At 37.7% G+C, this 19,505-nt stretch overlaps 1 protein-coding gene across 3 annotated transcripts in view; it reads right to left on the minus strand.

Moving 5' to 3' along the window:
* The window catches only part of smurf2 (SMAD specific E3 ubiquitin protein ligase 2), a 335,432-nt gene that overhangs the window by 56,116 nt on the left and 259,811 nt on the right, over positions 1 to 19,505 (minus strand). For 2 of the 3 annotated variants that reach the window (XM_043715043.2, XM_043715042.2), the window contains 3 exons: positions 16,518 to 16,602; positions 14,050 to 14,208; positions 11,709 to 11,753 (listed from right to left, as the gene is read on the minus strand). In XM_043715043.2, the coding sequence (XP_043570978.1) occupies positions 11,709 to 11,753; positions 14,050 to 14,208; positions 16,518 to 16,602 (289 nt within the window). The remainder of the gene's footprint in view (positions 1 to 11,708; positions 11,754 to 14,049; positions 14,209 to 16,517; positions 16,603 to 19,505) is intronic. The other variant, XM_043715044.2, reaches the window with a different exon arrangement.

The following is a 19,505-nucleotide window of genomic DNA, read 5'->3' on the forward strand; positions in this document are numbered from 1 at the left end:
TGAGAGGAGTAGGGATGCTCTTGCCCATTTTCTATTTACCTTCACTATAGAATCCTCAAAATAGCTTCATGAATATATTCACCTTGTGATCCTAAGGCAAGTCACACAAGGCTCACAAAACAGAATGTTAGATAATCATTTTCCAATGAATCAACAATCCATGCCATATTCCCTTCCTTTTATTTTACAATGGCTGGCTGGCTGATATCAAGTCAGTATATATAATTATTATTTATGTATAAAAGACTACTCAGATGAACAGAGAAAAATCAAAATTCCATGTCATATTTTAATTTTCAAAGACAAAGGTATTCTGTCATCTTTATGTGTGCTTCACAGGTTTATAACAGATTTATTAACATTATGTCACTTTAGCACACAGGAAATAGAGCAAACCTTGATAAGCACTTATACGAAACTGCAAAGCAATGCACCAGACAAACAACAAAATAAGTTAGTTAATAAAGTATTCATTTCTTGCACAATACAGATTTTTTTCTACTTTTGTTTATTTCAATGTCGAAGGATTTCAATCGGCCCATCATGAGTATACCAGCTCTTCTAACAAGCATCACTTCATAATGCCAATCACCTGCATTCTCTGCATACTCTTGTACATTATTTCTATCCAAATAGAAATCCAAATTTCTCTTTAATGCCTGAATTGAACCTTGCTCCAGAACATTTCCAGGCAGTGCATTTCATGGTCTAACTACTCACAGAGTCACTTTAAACGCGTGCCCTTTGGTTCCTGATCCTTTTCCGAGCAGGAACAGCTTCTCCCCATCTACTCATGATTTTGAAGATTTCTCTCAAATCTCCTCTCAGCCTCTTCTCTCCAAGGTGAGCAGCCCCAACTTCTTCTCTACCCTCAGAAGTGAAGTTTCTCATTCCTAGAATGATTCTTGTAAATTATTTCTGCACCGTTTCCAATGCATTCATATTTTTCCTATGAGGGGCCCACAACCTGGTACAAAATGCTCCAGCTAAGGTCTAACGATGTCTTAAACAAATTCAACATCAACTCTTTGAGTACTTTATGACTCAATTATTAAAACCAAGACCACTACATGCTTTATTAGTGGCTCACTCCATTTGTCCTGCTTACTTTCAATGATCTGTGCACATACACCTAAGTTCCTCTGCACCTGCACTCCTTTTAGCACTGTACTCTCTATTTTATATTTTCTTTCAATGTTCTTCCTACCAAAGTGCATCACCTTACACTTCTCTGCACTGAACCTCATTGTCACCTATCCACCCATTCCAACAATTTGTCAATATGCTGTTGGAGTTGCACACTATCCTCCCATTTCTTCCATGTTCTGTGTGATCTGCATATCTGTGCTCTTTTAATTCCCTTTACACTCATGCTAACAATTGAGAAGCTAGACAGGACATGGGCGGGGACCATTTTGTTCGGTTAATCGAATTCTGGACAACATAGTTTAGCCAAGCACTGGGACCTTACCATCTTGCCAGATAATCCGATATTCAGACAATTGAATGCCGGATTATCGAGGTTCCTCTGTATGTGATCATTTATATAAGCCTGTGCAATGCAATAAGTCACAGGTTTAATTATCCCTCCTTCCACAGGAATCAATTTGGTACCTTTCTTGATAACATTTCAGTCTTTTACAGAAGTCACAATTAATTGTTTTTATCACAAAGCGCAACAAAGTGAATTTTTATAATATAGGGCTACATTGGCCAGGAATTCTACCATTCTCCCTCTTTTAGCTCTAATTCTTAATATTAACGCAAGCTAACTGGAACTATGAACACTAAACCTAATGAATATGGGAGGAAGGATGTTGAGAGGGCACACAAAAGATTTAAAAGAATGTTTCCGGGACTGGAGGATGAGTTAAAACACAAGGCTGAACAGGCTGGGGCTTTTATCCCTGGTCTGTCAGAGGAGGAAGGGTGACCTTATAGAAGTTTATAAAATCAACAGGGGCATGGATAGATGAATAGTCAAGATCTTTTTCCTAGAGTTGAAGAATTCAAAACTACAGGGCATAGGTTTAAGATGAGAGGTGAAAGATTTAAAATGACATAAAGGGCAACTTTTTCATGTGGAGGGTGGTGCATGTATGGAACAAGTTGCCAGAGGAAGTGATGGAGGCAGGTATAATTATAACATTTAAAAGGCATCTGATTGAGTATATGAATAGGAAGGGTTTAGAGGGATATAGGCCAAATACTGGCAAATGGGACTAGGTCAGACTGGGATGTCTGGTCAATGCAGATGAGTTAAACTGAAGGGTTTGTTTTGTGCTGTATGACTCTATGAACAATGAGTGAAGTAAATCAGAGCCAAAATAAACGAGGTAACCCTCCCATTTTATAAACCATTGTAAAGTCACACTCAGACTACTGGTCAGAGTCCTAGCAGTCACAGTACAAAAGGACATTGTTGCTATCAAAAGAATACAGAAAAGAGCAACCCGAATGACTGTGGGCATAGGCATGGTGGATTATAAGAATGATCACGTACAGAGGAACCTCGATTATCCGGCATTCAATTGTCTGAATATCGGATTATCTGGCAAGATCGCAAGGTCACAATGCTTGACTACACTATGTTGTCCAGAATTCAATTAACCGAACAAAATGCTCCCCGCCCGTGTTTTTCAGATAATTGAAGTTCCTCTGTAAATTGCACACATTCTCAATGGAAACAAAAGGCTGAGTGGCATCAAAACAATTGATTTTAAGATTCTAAGGAATTAGAAAATGTGGACCATGACCAACTATTTTAGATTGTTCAGAACATTAGAACCAAAGCCCAGTTCTTGAAGGAGGGATAAAGGTGAAATTAATCCATGAAAACTGTATTGCAAGAAGGAATTGACTAATCTATGGTACCAGCTCACTAACGAAATAGTGGAAGCAGAGTGTGTGCAAATTAGGCATATTATTTTGGAGAGTAACATTTGGAGATTAGTATATGAATAATTTAGGACATGATCTGGTACATACAGCATGCCAGGAAGAAAAGGTAATCATGAATCTAACCACCCAAAGGTCTCCTTTTGTAATGTGGGTAATGTGACTACTAAGACTTTGTGGGGGGGGGTGATGTATATATTTTTTGTCCAGCAATTCATTTGTTTCATTACAAATCTACAAAACTGTTATTGGATAAAGGTTTCAGTCTCCAAAAGATTCCCACTTGCACTGTATTTAATACATTAAAGACAAATCCAAAGCAACCTTATTTAAAATGAACAGGAATCCATTTATTATACATGAGAGTTAAAGAGAACCAACAAAAGATTTCACAAGTTAAACAATCTGATTACTCCTTAAACCAAAATTCAATGGCACTATGCATTTGGAAAAAGTTAAAAATAAATCCAACTCAGCACAAAATCTACAAGCTTTGCAGCCATATTTAAACAGTTGCAATTTCAAGGATCCATACTAGTAAACCAGTTACCGGTATGTGCTGAAGGGGTTTAATTCTCATATTCATAAGGTTTAAGCTGCTCAGTTATCAAGTTTTTTCAAGGCAGAGTTCGAAAGCTTTTTTTAAACTTAAAGAGAATCAAAGATTTTGGGGATTAGACAGGAAAGTAGAGTTGAGATGATCAGCTGTGATTGCATAGAATGGTAGTGTAGACTTGAATGATTGAATGATGTACTCCTATTATTGTTAAAAGGGCAACATGCACCACAGGTCTCTGAATGTTCATACCCTTTACATATACACAGCAAATCCACTGTGACAGGGATTCAGGGAATCTACACTGAAACCTTACATTTTTTTGAACTGCAACTTCTGTGAAGTCGAACAAAATGTATTTATGCAACACTGATTCTTTAAAGTACACATTCATCTCTTGTAATTAGCTTCCATCATCAAAAATTTACGTTTTAAGAATTTGAACAGATTTATTGAAAGTTCTCCCCATCCCTGTAGGAGTCCCAATGTAATACAAATTTTTGAGTAGATTATTGTTCATTTTCTTATTCAAGGCCTTTATTGCAGTCTGACTGGAAAGGGGTGGCAAACTGCTTTGTGCTTCTACCAAAGCTGCCCAGCAATGAATTCTATGAGGAATGCAACAGCAACTAGCCTCTTTGAAGGAGGAAGGACCTGAACTTTGAGGTTTCTGGCAGGCATAAACTTAGCTTCCATCAATCTACAAGACAACAATTTATCCTACAAAGTTCTGTACTACTTATGGAATCTGCATTAAAAACATGATTGAGACCACAAATGACATCTTACTCTATAAAATATCTGGAAATCTGAAAAGCACTTCACCAGTCTTCCTGACTTTATAAAAATGGGTTCTGGCGAAAGGTCATCACCTGAAATGTTAATTTTGTTTCACTCTCCCCAGATGCTGAAAAATTGCTGAGTACTACCAACATTTTGTGTTTTTGGGCTCTACTTCTGGTTCATTGGGGATGGCGTAAAAAAAGAACAAAGAGACAAAAACGATAGCGTTCTATGGAGGAAGTAGTAGTAAACAGTCAACTTGCATTAATAAATCCTAATGGTCCTTTGAAGAGTTACTCTGACAGAGGATAGATTTTCACTCAACATAATGATTAAAAAAGGCATGGCAACAGAAGAACAAGGTGAAATGTAAAGATGGGTATTACTGAAGTGGCTGCTGTTAATTGAATTACAGCTACACTTTGTCATTTTCCTCTGATTCCCTGTTGTCTTTCAAAGACACATGTACATTAGCTTTATAATAAACTTTTAATACACAATTAAGTAATGCTTTAAAGAAAAGGAGGAATACAATAGCACAACATAGAAGCAACACTAGGGTCACTTTGCCATAATACAAGTGTGAAACACCCATCTTGACAGTCACTTAAATTAAGGGGAAAGGGAGGACTGCAGATGCTGGAGATCAGAGCTGAAAATGTGTTGCTGGAAAAGCGCAGCAGGTCAGGCAGTATCCAAGGAGCAGGAGAATCGAAGTTCCTGAAGAAGGGCTCATGCCCGAAACGTCGATTCTCCTGCTCCTCGGATGCTGCCTGACCTGCTGCGCTTTTCCAGCAACACATTTTCAGCTCAGTCACTTAATTTAACTCAAAGTGTTTCTGTAATAGTCTTACAAACAAAAACCGCAAAGATTTTTGGCTTTTTTTTCCCCCCAAGTCAAGCATGCCAAATTATTTGCTCTTAAAAATTGCCAATTATATCATAAATTCAAATTTTGAAGGGCAGAGTCTGCAGCAACTCCAAACTGGTTAATTTCTCTCCTTGCAATATTTCCAAAGACAGCTATCTCGATCTCTATGTCCAAGCAGCAACAAAAATTTTCCTCACTTGCACACAGAATAAAGCTAAAATGCAGACCGACAATTTTTACCTGAGAGATTAAATGAGATACATCAGCTCTTCAGCAATCCCAATACAGTACAACTTAACACCTAACAGAAACTCTGTTGTAACATCCTTTTCATGGCTTATTAAATGTCATTATTTAATTTCCAGATTGAAACAAGTATGAAAGTAGAACTAACAAACAAAAATTGACTTGCAGCCGATTATGAATTGTAGAATCTGTTCAGAATACAATGCAACATGAAATAAACTAGGAGTGAAAGCCTTCACCAAGTTGGAATAGAAGAGATGTGGAAAAACATCACTTATAAACTTATTGTAGCATTATCTTAATTGGTGCACAAAAGGATGAAATTTTAGCTCTGGATGCTAGATAATTAAAAAGTTAAACAAAACATCCACAAACACAAAGTAATGCTTTTGTTTACTTAAAAGCAAAGACCTTTTCTTCAGATGGCATTGAAACAACTTGTTTTTGCAATAAGCTGTATAAATGCAATTTTAATTTTGTCAAAGTGGTGATTTGACCTTCTTCGAAGAATGAAAGGCTTCTAAAAGGGGGTGGTCTTCGTACTACTTTTGTTCTGCACCAGTTGTGAAGTAGAGTTCTGAAACTTTGTTAAAGGCAGGTCAGCACACTATCTGGATTCTTTACAAAGTTGAAAAAGGACTGACAGGGTGATTTCCCATCATAAAGAACTTAAAACATTTCACTAACATTTGGAAACTACTGAATGGAGCTCTGTGTGTTCATTTAACTATGCATGAGCAGAGACCAGCTTCCTGTATTAAATGTGAGGTGGTAGGTAGTGCAGACCCACAAATTTCCCTTACATAGAAACACAGAAAATAGGAATAGGACTAAATCATTCGGTCCTTCAAGCCTGCTCTGCCATTCATATGATCAGGACTGATCATCCAACTCATCAGCCCGTTCCTGCTTTCCTTTGATCCCTTTAGCCCGAAGTGCGATATCCAAGTCCTTCTTGAAACCATCCAATGTTTTTGCCTCCACTGTTTTCTGAGACAGTGAATTCCACAGACCCACTTGGGTGAAGAAATTCTCATCTCAATCCAAAATAGATTCCCCCCCCCCCCCCCCCCCCCCCTCCAATCCTGAGACTGTGGCCCTAGTTCTGGGCCCTTTTAGACTCCCCTAAAATCAGCAACCTCCTTCTTTTATCTACTCCTGTTAAAATTTTATAGGTTTCCATGAGATCTTTCATTCTTCTGAACTCCTAATCGATTCAAATTGTCCTCATATGTTATATTTGTTCAGCACCAAACAAAAATTGCAGTAAACTGCACCAAAAAGGGGAAGACACATTAAAAAGTACCAGCACAGTGCCAAAAGCTCCTGCATTTTAGGTTATTAAGGGATTGCAATGAATTAAAATTACATATTTCTTGCACAAGGAGGGAATGAAGGAAAATTGGAGGGCAAGTCAACACAGGACACGCTAATGCGTCTGTCAGCAGCCAGTTGCCTGGGGCCAGGTTACTTGTCTGCTGTCCCCGCCAAAAAATGGTGCTTGATACTTGGGAGAACAGAGTGAAAAACCTAATTTGAATGGAGGAACGAAGTCCCCTTAAAGTCCATGTACTTATGGACTTAGATCCTTAATAAATGGATTTACAGATAAGCTGCTTGTGGTTCCCATTCAGATTACCAGAATTGGAGTCTGCCCAGGAAAAGGTCACTGAGACAAGCGAAAATAAAGTTTGGATAAGCAGACAGTCATCAAGATAGGATAGTGGTTTTTCATAATGATGTTTATTACATGCTTCTGCTAAGGGAAGCATATAAAGCAGCATCCCTCAGCCACTGTGGTGTCTGACTATTTACCGAAAACTGTCTGCATTTTCAGGCCACAGAATTTTTCTTATTATAAACAATTTTTCCTTGAGCCCATAACCTTTACACTTCCTTCAAATATCTGTTGCTTTGGCTATTTCATTGACTTAAAGAATACCAGTTTACATTAGGCACAATTAAACATTAAAAAAATACATACACATATGTTTGCAACGCCTGTTAAAAACAATTTAACTTGTGATAAAGGATGAGGAAACTGTACTTGATAGATCAGAGAATTGAGCCTACAACTCTATGTTGAAAAACTCTGGCAATGTTTCATCAGCAGTAGTAGTGATGAATGGAAGCTAGGCAGTCTCCAAGTCAGGGTGTGGTGGGAAGTTTGGGGGCAGTGGTAGAAAAAGGAAAATATTTATAATCAAACAGCAAGTCACCCAAGAACATACTTCCACATCTGCTAGCAGCCAAATACAGAGAGATATTCACAGGTTCTTAGAAACAGGACACCTGCATGGTTTGAACTGTAGAAGAGTAAATTGTGGGTTTAGGTGGGTGGGAGAATGCGGATCCAGATGGGAAGAAGAAATAACTTTTATGTTCAAAGTATTTGACCACGCACGTGTAAACTGATCTCAAACATTTTTAAAAAGTTCTTAGATTCTGCTACATGATATACACATGCTACGATTATAGCCTTTTACAGCAGTCACCTCTAACATAAAAATTACAACGACTAAACGGAATATCTTTTCAAAGCTTCACAAAACTATATGCTTGCATTTCAACTCTTTTGTTTGCCTTGCTATTAAGACATGCAACCATGAGAACTCTATCAGTAAAGCTGAGTAATATTCTTCACTCTGGGTTCCTCAGACAAAAAAAACCTATCTCAAGTTGTTCAAGTTTATACAATTCAGAGTAAAATGATCAGTGCTTGACAGAAAAGTAAATTGCTGCTAAGTTGGACTCAAGTAACAGCACTCATTCCTATCAGTGCAAGATAAAAAATATTGGTAAGAAGATGATTTGTGTGTTTTATAAAGTTATCAATAGATGGAACTATTTTAGGTATTAACCTGATGCTTAAAAATTACATTAAAATGTATGATCAACACCTCATTAGATTTCTAAATACAATTCATCTGCACAGAGAACGAGTGAATTAACAAAATCAATTCTGAAAATTCACAATTCGTTAACTCCAGTTCATTGAAAGGGTATAATTCACATGGTGCTTCTTTCTTCACTTGACTGCACAAGATTGACATCTTCAGAATTCTTGCAAGCACTGCAGATTTGTCAGCCTTGTTTATAAATTTTATCCAGGTTTTTGGGACCAACATGAGCATTACACAGGCTCTTCAGCACTTCATAACTTATCAATATGACAAACTGAACTGAATTCCAGAAACTATTACTCATTATTGAAGTCCAGAAGAGACGTTGGACCTATTTAATCAAATTCTGAGTGTCTCATACTATGACCCTGGATAAAGCATGGGAATATTAGCCAATCAAAAAGAGCAAAAGGTCGACCAAAAGGAATTAGATTAGATTATATTAGATTACTTACAGTGTGGAAACAGGCCCTTCAGCCCAACAAGTCCACACCGACCCGCCGAAGCGCAACCCACCCATACTCCTACATTTACCCCTTACCTAACACTACGGGCAATTTAGCATGGCCAATTCACCTGATCTGCACATCTTTGGACTGTGAGAGGAAACCGGAGCACCCGGAGGAAACCCACGCAGACATGGGGAGAACGTGCAAACTCCACACAGTCAGTCGCCTGAGGCGGGAATTGAACCCGGGTCTCTGGCGCTGTGAGGCAGCAGTGCTAACCATTGTGCCACCGTGCCACCCACTACGCAAAATAAGAATAACAGATGCAACTAAGTTGCAGTTGCAACTACTAAGAGTTCATGGGAAAGGGCAAAACCAAGGGAAATGAATGAATCAGTTTTAAGAAGATTATGAAAACCTGAAATTCAACATATGAACGAATATTCAAGATGACTCAATAAGTGGTTATTTTGAAGAGGAACTGGACATGTAATTGAAAGTGTAAAAGCCATGGGACTGTGGTAAAACAGGGAAGTGGATACTTCTTTCAAAGAGACAGTACAGCACTTTGAGTTAAATGGAAGTCGCAACTGGACTGCAACAACATCTTACGTCACACCTCCAAAAACACGTCACACAAGAAAGCTAGTCAAATTTGAAGATACATGGATTTTGAAGATGAACACTGGACTCAAAACATTAACTCAGATTTCTCTCCAAAGATGCTGCCAAACTTGCTGAGATTTTCCAGCAATTTCTGGTTTTGTTGCTGAAGATCATTAAAACAGTTAGTCAATCATGCAAGCCATAGATAGGCCACAGCTTTTAGAAATTAAAGTGAATCTGCAATCCATTCCCATCAGGACTATAGTTTGCATATAGAAGCACTGAAATCAAATTTATATTCAGGAGGAATGAGTTCCGAAAGCAGCACATTTTAGTTTCAAAGAATGATTGACAACCTTTCATTCTTAAATCTGCTTGCTCTAGATTTTATCTATTTCTCAAAGTTTTCTCGTTTGTCTTGGTTAGCAATGAAATTCTGGCATACGCTACTTTGCTAATCTTCTTTGAAAAAGCAACTAATACACAACAAAAGACTCAAAAATATAATTCACTTTTGAATCCACGTACAAATTTACACATGAAACATTAATGAAAACCTAACCTATTTTCTATCTATCCACAATTGACTACCTGCTTCTGAACTAACTAAGTACTTTGTGACTATTTCACTTTGCAGCAGCTCAGAAGTACCAAAATTAAAGCGTGTTCTGCAAAACTGCTCCATTAGCGATTAGATAATTCCAATTTTAAAATAATTTTTCCGAGGTGAAACACAAGACAAACAACATGACTTAGTTTACGGAAAATTGATGACCATGATACCTGCACAACAACTAACCCACTCACGCGGCAAGAAAGTTAAGTCAGTCTAAACAGCGAAGTCAATGCAATGCTTTCTTAAAACTTCAACACCCTATTATAGACCTTTTACTTTTGGCAGTTTCATCTTCAATTGAGAGTTTGGAAGTGCAACACATGAATCATAACTAGCTATTTTCTGATTTCTCATATTTAGGAGCTAGCAACATATTTCCAGCTTGTCGTACATAACAGAATTGTTCCATATTATCTCTCATGTCCAAGGTCAATCTTCACATTAGCTTACCCTAGTCAATTTTCTAAACTCTCAAAATGTTATAACTGGACAACAAGTTTGTCCATTTGGCAGTTCTTATGCAGCCCATCACTAATGTTCCAAAGATAGAAAGTACAAGTGGAAAATCCTTGCAGGAGACATTCCTCCAATCAAAAATTTCTCTCTTGTTGTTGTTGCTTATAGGATTACGAGTAAGCCTACAACTGCATGGCAATATTAATAACTTCATCCAGCTTGAGGCATGTGCACTTGGAAAGGCAACAACGAAGCGGAGGCTGCTGAGGGTGCTGAGAGATGATGTAAGAGAGTGGGTTGAGACACACATACTGTTATCAGGCAGGTGTTGGACTCACAGGTTCCTCAAGCTGGGCGGGTGCAGGAGAAAGGGGCTCAGAACAAGTGCAGAATACAGAGGTTCCTCATTGTTGGGAGTGGAGGTTCCACATATCAAGCATGGGTGTGAGACAAAGAAGATCAAAATTGCTGGGCAGATGGCAGGGGATGGAGTATTGGAACCCACGATTTGCTGAACATTGCAAGATATGTCACAGATGGAAAAGGTGAAGGAGTTAAGGCAGACATCACCCTTCCCAAAAACTGGAGGAGTTGGAATAAGGGTGGTTCTTACAAATGGAAGGGCAGAAAGGACAACAGCACTTGTAGTAGGGCAGAAAAGCAGAGTACATTTAGGATGGCAGAAGGGTTGAAAGGTATGTCAACAGGAACAGATGCATGTGGTGGAACAGTTACAGATGCACGAGTGGGAGAGAGACTCTGTGTGAACCTTAAGAGGCAAATGAAGATCAATTCTCATTAAAGCCAACTCCTCAGTTTTGGCTGGGATCTTCATCCTTTCCTAGTCATCAGGACTTGGGGCCTAGTCTACCTGTCTCCATCTCTGCTTCTTAAGCAAAAAGGCAAAAAAATTTACTAATTAGTTCTGCCACATGGCATTTTCTGGTTACAATTTTTATGAAATGCTCATTTAAATTATTGATTTTTACTTTAGGAGTATTTTTTTCTGAAATTCACATTTACTGAAATTTGCTCACTGGTCCAGAGTAAAAGCAAAGTCCAAATATACAACTCCACCCCTTGCAAAAGATCAGGCAGGTCATGTTTGCTAAATGTGGGGTATTTTATGATCGGACTAATTTTAAATAGAGCCAAGGATACCTATCCCAGAGTTCATCTCCGCTTGAAGACCAGATATACTATTACTGCAACATTATTTTCTCTTTTCCTGCCACCCACTTAATGCAAATCATCTCTGATCAAAGAAGTGGCTTTGAAAAAAGTGGAGTTATTCATCTTTCAGGCAGTGCTCTCATTACTTCACCTGGTGTGTTGGTAATGTAGATTCGGTCCTTGGTTCGAGTCCCTCCTGTAGCACAGTACCCATGATAAAGAAATTAAAACAAAAAAAGTACAGGAATTAATTATTAAAAAAGCCCACTTAATATTTTTCACTTGAAGCTCTTCAATTCTAATGTTTCATGGCATACTCTAGTGCAAAGTATAAAGAAGTAAAGTAAAAAGTAACATCTCAATGTTTACAGGATCTACTAGGTGAGAACTATTTTGTTAAAAATTAAACTGAACCTTAAATTTAAAAATTGGAGCAAGTTTAGGCCATTTTAGCCCTTCAAGCCTGATATATGATTCATCAAGATGATGAATATTTTCTGACCCAATGAGGAAAAACAATCATAACCAATAATCAGGTATACCCTGAATAATACGGTTACAGCACAATTTTCTTAAATGATCACTTTAGTCTCAAAACTACAACATTGTTTTTTTATTTAAAAAGGAAATGATAGGTCATAAGGCCAAAGAAATCCCTCATAGATGAATTTCACCGAGTCACCATTGCAGCACTCAGCTCAATAATTTTTCTCCTTGAGATTATAGAAATTTACATTTGCACAGCAACTTCAAACTATCTTCGTTGACAATGTTCTTAACCTTTCTGGAAAATGTTCTACCAACTTCTAACTTTTAATGTGATTTTCAAATGTGCACCCCCTTCATCACTGAATCCATCACCACAGTTAAAAGATTTTAGAATCAGTCTTTGCAATCTATTCCAAAGTATATAATCCTAAGTTATTCAACTGTTTTTTTTCTACAGCCAATCTTGGTAGGTACAATGGCCTCCATTACCAGCATTTTTGCCTTCTTAACAACATACAACTTTGAGAATTAGATGGTCAGAATGGTACATTGCTTTCCAAATAGTGTTTCTATGAATTTCTTGCACAGCAGAAACTCAATTTCTTCAGCCATCCCTATTACTACTAATGCAATCCAGTTATCAATTGTCTTTTCTATATATAATCATGAAAAAGATAGATTTATCGAATTTCCATTGATAATCCTTGATGTTTGGCCTGATTTATATTGTTGCTTGACTGTTATAGTTAACATATGGTCCTTTTTGGGTATTTGTTCTAATATTAAGTATTTTAAATTTATCCTCATTAAGTGGCTGGCAGTTACAATTCAATGACAAGATTTGCAAATCCTTCTGAGACAAATGCTACATGGCTATTTCTTCCTTCATCCAAAAAACTCTGATCACTGTTTTGGAACATGGTTAACAAACTGAATTGTCATTATAGGTAGCTGGCTTAAACTCTTAAACAGAAAAAAAAAGTCAGAAAAGAATTCCCCTTTATACAAATGCTCCAAAGCTCACACTCAGTATACTATTAGCCCCCACAAAAACTAAAATAACGCAAATGCATTTTTTGCACTGTACGGTATTTTCTGCATGATTAGAAATGAGTTCAGAAATTGAGCTATTGGATGCACCAATTACTGGTGCCTCAACACAAGTCTGACATTGTAGTATCAAGAATAAATGCAGTATGTCGAGTATAAGCAATCTTCTTCATGACAACATACACAAATATCTTTTCAACAAGAGAAATTTGCTTCTGAAGCAAACCGTCCAGTCAACGGATGCTTATTAAGTGACTGTACTACATTTGGCACATTCTTTTGTTTGGTGATTCATTCTTTAAGTTCATTGACTGCACAAATCTTTGTGTTCACTTGGGTTTTAAACACTTGCCCTGCCAATTTCAAATCAACAGTACTGGGAAGTTTTATTTGATACAAATTGCTTAGCTATTTTTCAGCTTTTAGGTCTTTGATACTGAAACTCTACCCTATTTTGCTACTGGTTATTTCTATCAGATCATAGATCAAGTAGTTCTTCTACACAGGAGGAAACTGCGACAGACACCTAATGTGTTTGCCACCAAAGAGAAATGCTAAGCACATTTATTTGAACAATCAGATGGGATCATCATCAAACAAAGTCCTTTTTTTTTTCCTCAAAGCAAGATATTATGAGTAAAGGGCAGGATATGAAAGAGAAACCACTTGGTAACAAAACATATATGTGAATTGTCTGAAAGACTTGACATAAATCAGAGCAGTTGGCAATTCTTTCTTATTGAAAATTTGCTAAAAGCCGTACGTTCAAATGATTCCAGATTGCTGTTAATATCTGTTTTCAAGTGCTGTTTAAACAGCTGCATTGGAAAAACCCACAATACCATTTTCAATAATAGGACATCCATAATCTATACTTGAAATTCACTTTGAAATTTTGAGAAAGGTGGGTGGGAATGGGGAAATCAGTAGCAAAAGGTTGTTCGGTTACTTACTTTAAAATAAAATGCAAGTTAGCAGATAACCGTGGGTCTGTAAACTGTGTTGTCCTGTTGTTGTGGTCAACAAAATAGACTCTTCCTGTGGCCGTATTGCGGATTTCCCAACCCGGAGGCAAAGGCCCTAGTTCCTCACAATTAACGTTGCTAAGATCCCTGCAAAACAAAACATAGACGGCTACCTCCGCTTACTTCACGCCAAACCAATTAAATTTATAAAGAATACAATTCCATAATGTCAGAAAGACCAGAGCATTCCAAAAACCTGATATTTTCTGTTCTAAGCCTATAGTGTCCCAAGATACAAGCTCATTAAAACCTGCACAGGCCTGAAAACCAGGTTGCCATGTCATTAATCTACATTTTAGCTGCACATCTTAGCCAAGTGGCTTTATCCCAAGGAATAAGTCCACTAAAAGCAAATACTCTGGTATTTCACATTCATATCCAACTAGTAGTTCTTATCAAAATATACAGGAACATGGAAACTAATTTTTCAACAAACATTTTACATTTACCACAAAACACCTATCTATGCATCTATGCTCCACTACACTTCTAAAAGCAGGTACTTAAATTATTTTTAATTCATGTATTAAATGTGGGAGTTGCTGGTTGAGCCTGCAAATGTTGCCCATCCATAACTGCTCAGAGGGTAGTTAAGAGTCAACCACATTGCTATGGTTCTGGAGTCACATACGTTAGATTGGGTAAGGTCTTCACTAAATGACAATTGTGAACCAGATGGGGTTTTCCAACAACCGACAATCCAGATTTTGATTAAATTCTAATTCCATCATCTGAAAAGGTGGGTTTCGAATCCAGGTCCCTCCTCCAATCTGGTTGTCACTTGTACTCAAAGCCTTTACAAAAATTCTATCAACCTCATTCTCTCTCTTTCAAACAATCATCTCCTCTTCACAGCCACCTCACATTTTTAATCAAGATTAAAAGCAGCTAACCTATTATTAGATCTCTGCTGAAAATATTATTTAGTTGGGTGCCAGCTGGTTTGGGTCAGCAGTTTGGGTAGATTCACTCTCCAACCTTGTTCAGAGTTGCTTTGTCCCTACTTAGCCATTATTAATGGCAAGGTTTTGTCAAGGGGATAATTCCCAAATTTAGGTTTACAAGAATGAAGAATCCATGGAAGGTGGGATGTTCTCCTTTGAAAAGAGAAGATTAGCAAGATTTGATAGAAATGTCCAAACTCATGATAAGTCTCGACACAGTAAATAAAGAAAAACTGGACCTACTAGTAGAGCCACAGGATAGTGATTAAGGTAAACAGCAAACGAATCAATGGCGACATCATTTTGTTTTATAAATCAGCTAGAATCTGAAATGCACTGACAGGACAATGAATGGTAGATTCGTTAATCGGCAAACAAGTATATCTGACAAGGCCAGCACTGTTTGCCCATGCAAATTGCTTGAGTGCATTCTTGAATTGTTAGAGTGTTGTCACACCTGCAGTACTGTAAGGAAATAAGCTCTCACATTTCAATCCTGTTACAGTGAGGCAAAGCATCATATTTCCAAGAGTCAGATTGGTGGGTAATTTGGAGGGAAATACTACAGGTGGATTTGATGGCCCTTGTTCCTGCAAATGGTAGAGTTTGCAGGATTGGAAGATGATGGGGAGGGAAGTTTGACTACAGCAACTATAGCACATCTTGTAGATGATACACACTGTTGTGACAGTGTGTGGATGATAGGGAAAAGTGAGTGTTTAAGGTCGACAATAGGGATGCTAATCAAGCAGACTGTTTTGCCCTGGGTGGAGCTAAGCTTCTGAGTGTTGCTGTAGCTGCACTCATTTCAGTAAATGGGAAATATTCCATGACACTCCTGAGCTGAGCTTTGTAGATGGTGGGAAGACTTTCGGGAGTCAGGTGGTGAGATACTTGCTGCAGAATTCCCAGTATCTAACCTGTTTTTGTCGCTATGGTATTTACATTCCTCATCTAGTTAAGTTTCTGGTCAAATATAATTTCCCAGGATGTTGATGGTGTGGGTTTCTGAGATGGCAATGCTGTTGATCATCATGTGGAAGTGGTTAGATTCACTCTTGACGAGATTGTCATTGTCTGACAATGTGTGACACAAATGCAACTCATCTGCCAAAGTTGGAATGTTATCTAGGTAGTTCTGCATGCTGATACAGACTGCTTCAGTATGGTAGTAGTAATGAATGGAAATGCAGCAAACATCTCCATCTCTGACTAAAGAGTTTAAGCATGTTTAAAACTCAAATCATTAAAAATGTAAATATGATTTTTTTTTGCCTATCAAACCAAACTGCAGGCCAGAAATAGAGAAGTATCTCCAAATTCATATGCCAAGTTTAGAAGAATCTGAAGATGTGGTCCTTATAAACACCTTGGGATGGAAATTGAAACCATTATCCTTTTGTTAAATCTCTCCATCAACAAAGTAGACCCATTAGGCCAGGCTTCCTTTACCTGGGTACTCGAGGATCGTGCCATGTGCTCACCCCGGTCTGTGTGTGCAGAAAATACACCTGACCTTGTTGCGTTGTTCTTTGTTCTATACAAAATAAAAGAATAATAAATACTCATGACAGTAGCAATAAAGAGAAACCTGTTTTCAGCCAATGAGATCCACACCAGTGAGAGTTTCAACTGTCCCTGCACGGAACATGGCACAGACTATTACAGAAAAAGTGTCACAATGCAAATGAACAGTTATAGTTAATGAATTTTGTAGAATTTAAGATGATGAACAATCATACATGGAAAAAGAAGTATTTTCAAAAGACTTTTTCTTCTACCTCCCTTTTCGTTCTAGGCTATCACCAACCAACAAATCAAATCCTTTGCCTGCTTTTAAAAATATATTCTTTCCTAGGCTGTCACCATTTACTGTTCATTCCCATTTGCCCTTGTGTAGGGGCAAGTAGTAATCCACTTTCTTGAAGCACTGCAGTAACCTGATGTAGGTACACCAACAGTGCTGTGTGGAATGGAATTCCAGGATATTTACCCAATGACAGAGAGGGAATGGCAATATAATGTGTGCTTATAACAAAATGGCTCAATAAATTTAACAATGTAATCTTTTAAGTTTAGTTTACTGACCACCAGGAGGTGCATGAGAGCAGCCCATGATAGTTAAGGTTTTTCTATTCTATTTGTAATAAATCATGTGTCTCTCCATTCACACCTATCCACAAATGTACAGCTGGAATCTACTTTACAAATGAGAAATAATAGGTACAAAGCCAAGTCAAAACATTTCATATTAGGAATACAACACGTTCCCTTTCTGCTTGTCATGTTACGTACAGAAGTTACCTCCAGGCAAAGCATATTAATCCCAAAATCTTGTCCAGCATGGCCAGAAATGCTTTTATCACTATTAGCTTATATGGTTCTGCAACTATATACTTACACGTAAATCCGCCCAATTTCATCCTTCAAACTTTCATTGCACAACCTAATTTCTCTCAGGGAAAACAGACCACTTTGAGGATACTGGAAATATTTTAGGTCAGACCATGAGAGTTTGCAGTATACATCTATGTCATCCAGCGTGCAGTATGAGTACTGGACAATTCATTGCAGGTAAAGATTTACAATTCAAAAGGTCTGTTTAGGGAAATGATAAAATTATATTCGTAAAACAATGGAATTTTTAAAAATTCATCATAGGATGTGAGCATCACTGGCTGGACCAGCGATTATTATCCATTCCGAGTTGCATTTGAGAAGGTGGTGATGAACTGCCTTCCTGAACCACTCAAGTCCATTACCAAATACTGTTAAGAAGGAAATTTCAGGATTTTAACCCAATGACACCAAAGAAATAGTGATATATTTCCAAGTCAGGATGGTGACTGGGGAGCTTGCAGGTGGTAGTACTCTTGCTATCCTTGTCCTTCTAGATGGTAGAGGTTGTGAGTTTGAAGCATTTGAGTTTGAAGTCTTAATTACTTCAGCGATGAAAACTCCATGAATCTTTTCATTATGATGCCACAGCATATAACACAAGGAAGGCAGGTTTCATTACAAACACATGGTATTATGATCAAGAAAGAAAGTGTCTCAATTTATATTTTCATCAAGAGGTGAAAATAAAAGGAGGGAGCGAGATAGGGAGAAATTTTCAACAGACAGAGCAAGAGAGAAAGCTATTAGTTATGGTTGTTATCACTCAATCCACTAGCAATCATTTGAAACAGCATGAGTGGAGTTGAGATCATACAAGCAGACATCTGATTGATGAGTGGCCTGATATGATCAGCATGTGGGAATGAGAAATGTGGGAGTAAGTATTATAAACCGAGCAATAGCCAAAGAAAAATAAAATTGATCAAGAAATTTTACAATACAAAACTTAAGTATGATACTGATTTTGTTATTAACATGTTAAATATATATATTGATTTATTAAGTTAAACATGCTGCTGAACATGCTACTCAACCATACAAATCAGGAAGATACTATGGCTCAATTCTGGATTTTGTAGTGTTAGTTGATCTTGCAGTAGATGGAACTTACAACTACCCAACAGCCTATGTGGGAAGGCAGAAATGAAATAGAAATTGGCTAGAATCGTTATTGAATGGCGTTTGCTGGGAAGTATGGATGCACATGGATGGGTGTGGGGAGAATCGGGTTTGGATATGACACCTCTCACATTTGAAAAGAAATTTCATACTCAGTGCCTAAGCAGGATGCCAAAGGATAGCTGAGACTTGTGAAATTACCAGAGCACCTCAAATACACAAGGAGGGAAAGAAATAATGCAGATTTAATATGTAAAAGCCTAATATAATATTGAAATAGCAGAAAAATGCAGCAATCTTATAGATTGTTTTATTTGTATGAGACATGCTACTTTATTTCTGTTGTGCAATTAGTCAAAACATTTATGCTTTTTGACTATCCTATGACACTCACCGAGATCATGAACAATTAACTAATTACTAATTCACCTAGGAGAAAGTGAGGATTGCAGATACTGTAGAGTCAGAGTCAAAAAGTGTGGCAGTGGAAAAAGCAAAATCAGGTCAGGCAGCATCCAAAGAGCAGGACAGTTGACATTTCAGGCATAAGTCCTTCATTAGGGCATATGCCTGAAACGTCGACTTTCCTGATCCTCGGATGCTGCCTGACCTAATGTGTTTTCTCCAGTGCCACACTTTTCGACTCATTGATTCAAACGGAGCAAGCGGAGTAGAATATTAAACTTCAATAATAAACTTTGGGAATCACTGAACATTGAACCAGTTATCAAACAATAAATCTCTGAACAGCATATAATCCTCCCAAATGGACTCTTCTCCCAATCCTGGCCTCAAACAATGAAAACAGTAAGAAATTGTCTGAAATTATTTCCAACATATCTAATGCAATTAATTAGATCCTATGCTTGCTCCACATACCGAACATAAAACCATGCACTGCTGAATAAACACATTGCCCAT

The sequence above is a fragment of the Chiloscyllium plagiosum genome, unplaced genomic scaffold (genome assembly GCF_037043375.1).
Source record: "Chiloscyllium plagiosum isolate Xiang-an unplaced genomic scaffold, Cpla_swu_hap1 HiC_scaffold_25, whole genome shotgun sequence".
Taxonomy (NCBI): domain Eukaryota; kingdom Metazoa; phylum Chordata; class Chondrichthyes; order Orectolobiformes; family Hemiscylliidae; genus Chiloscyllium; species Chiloscyllium plagiosum.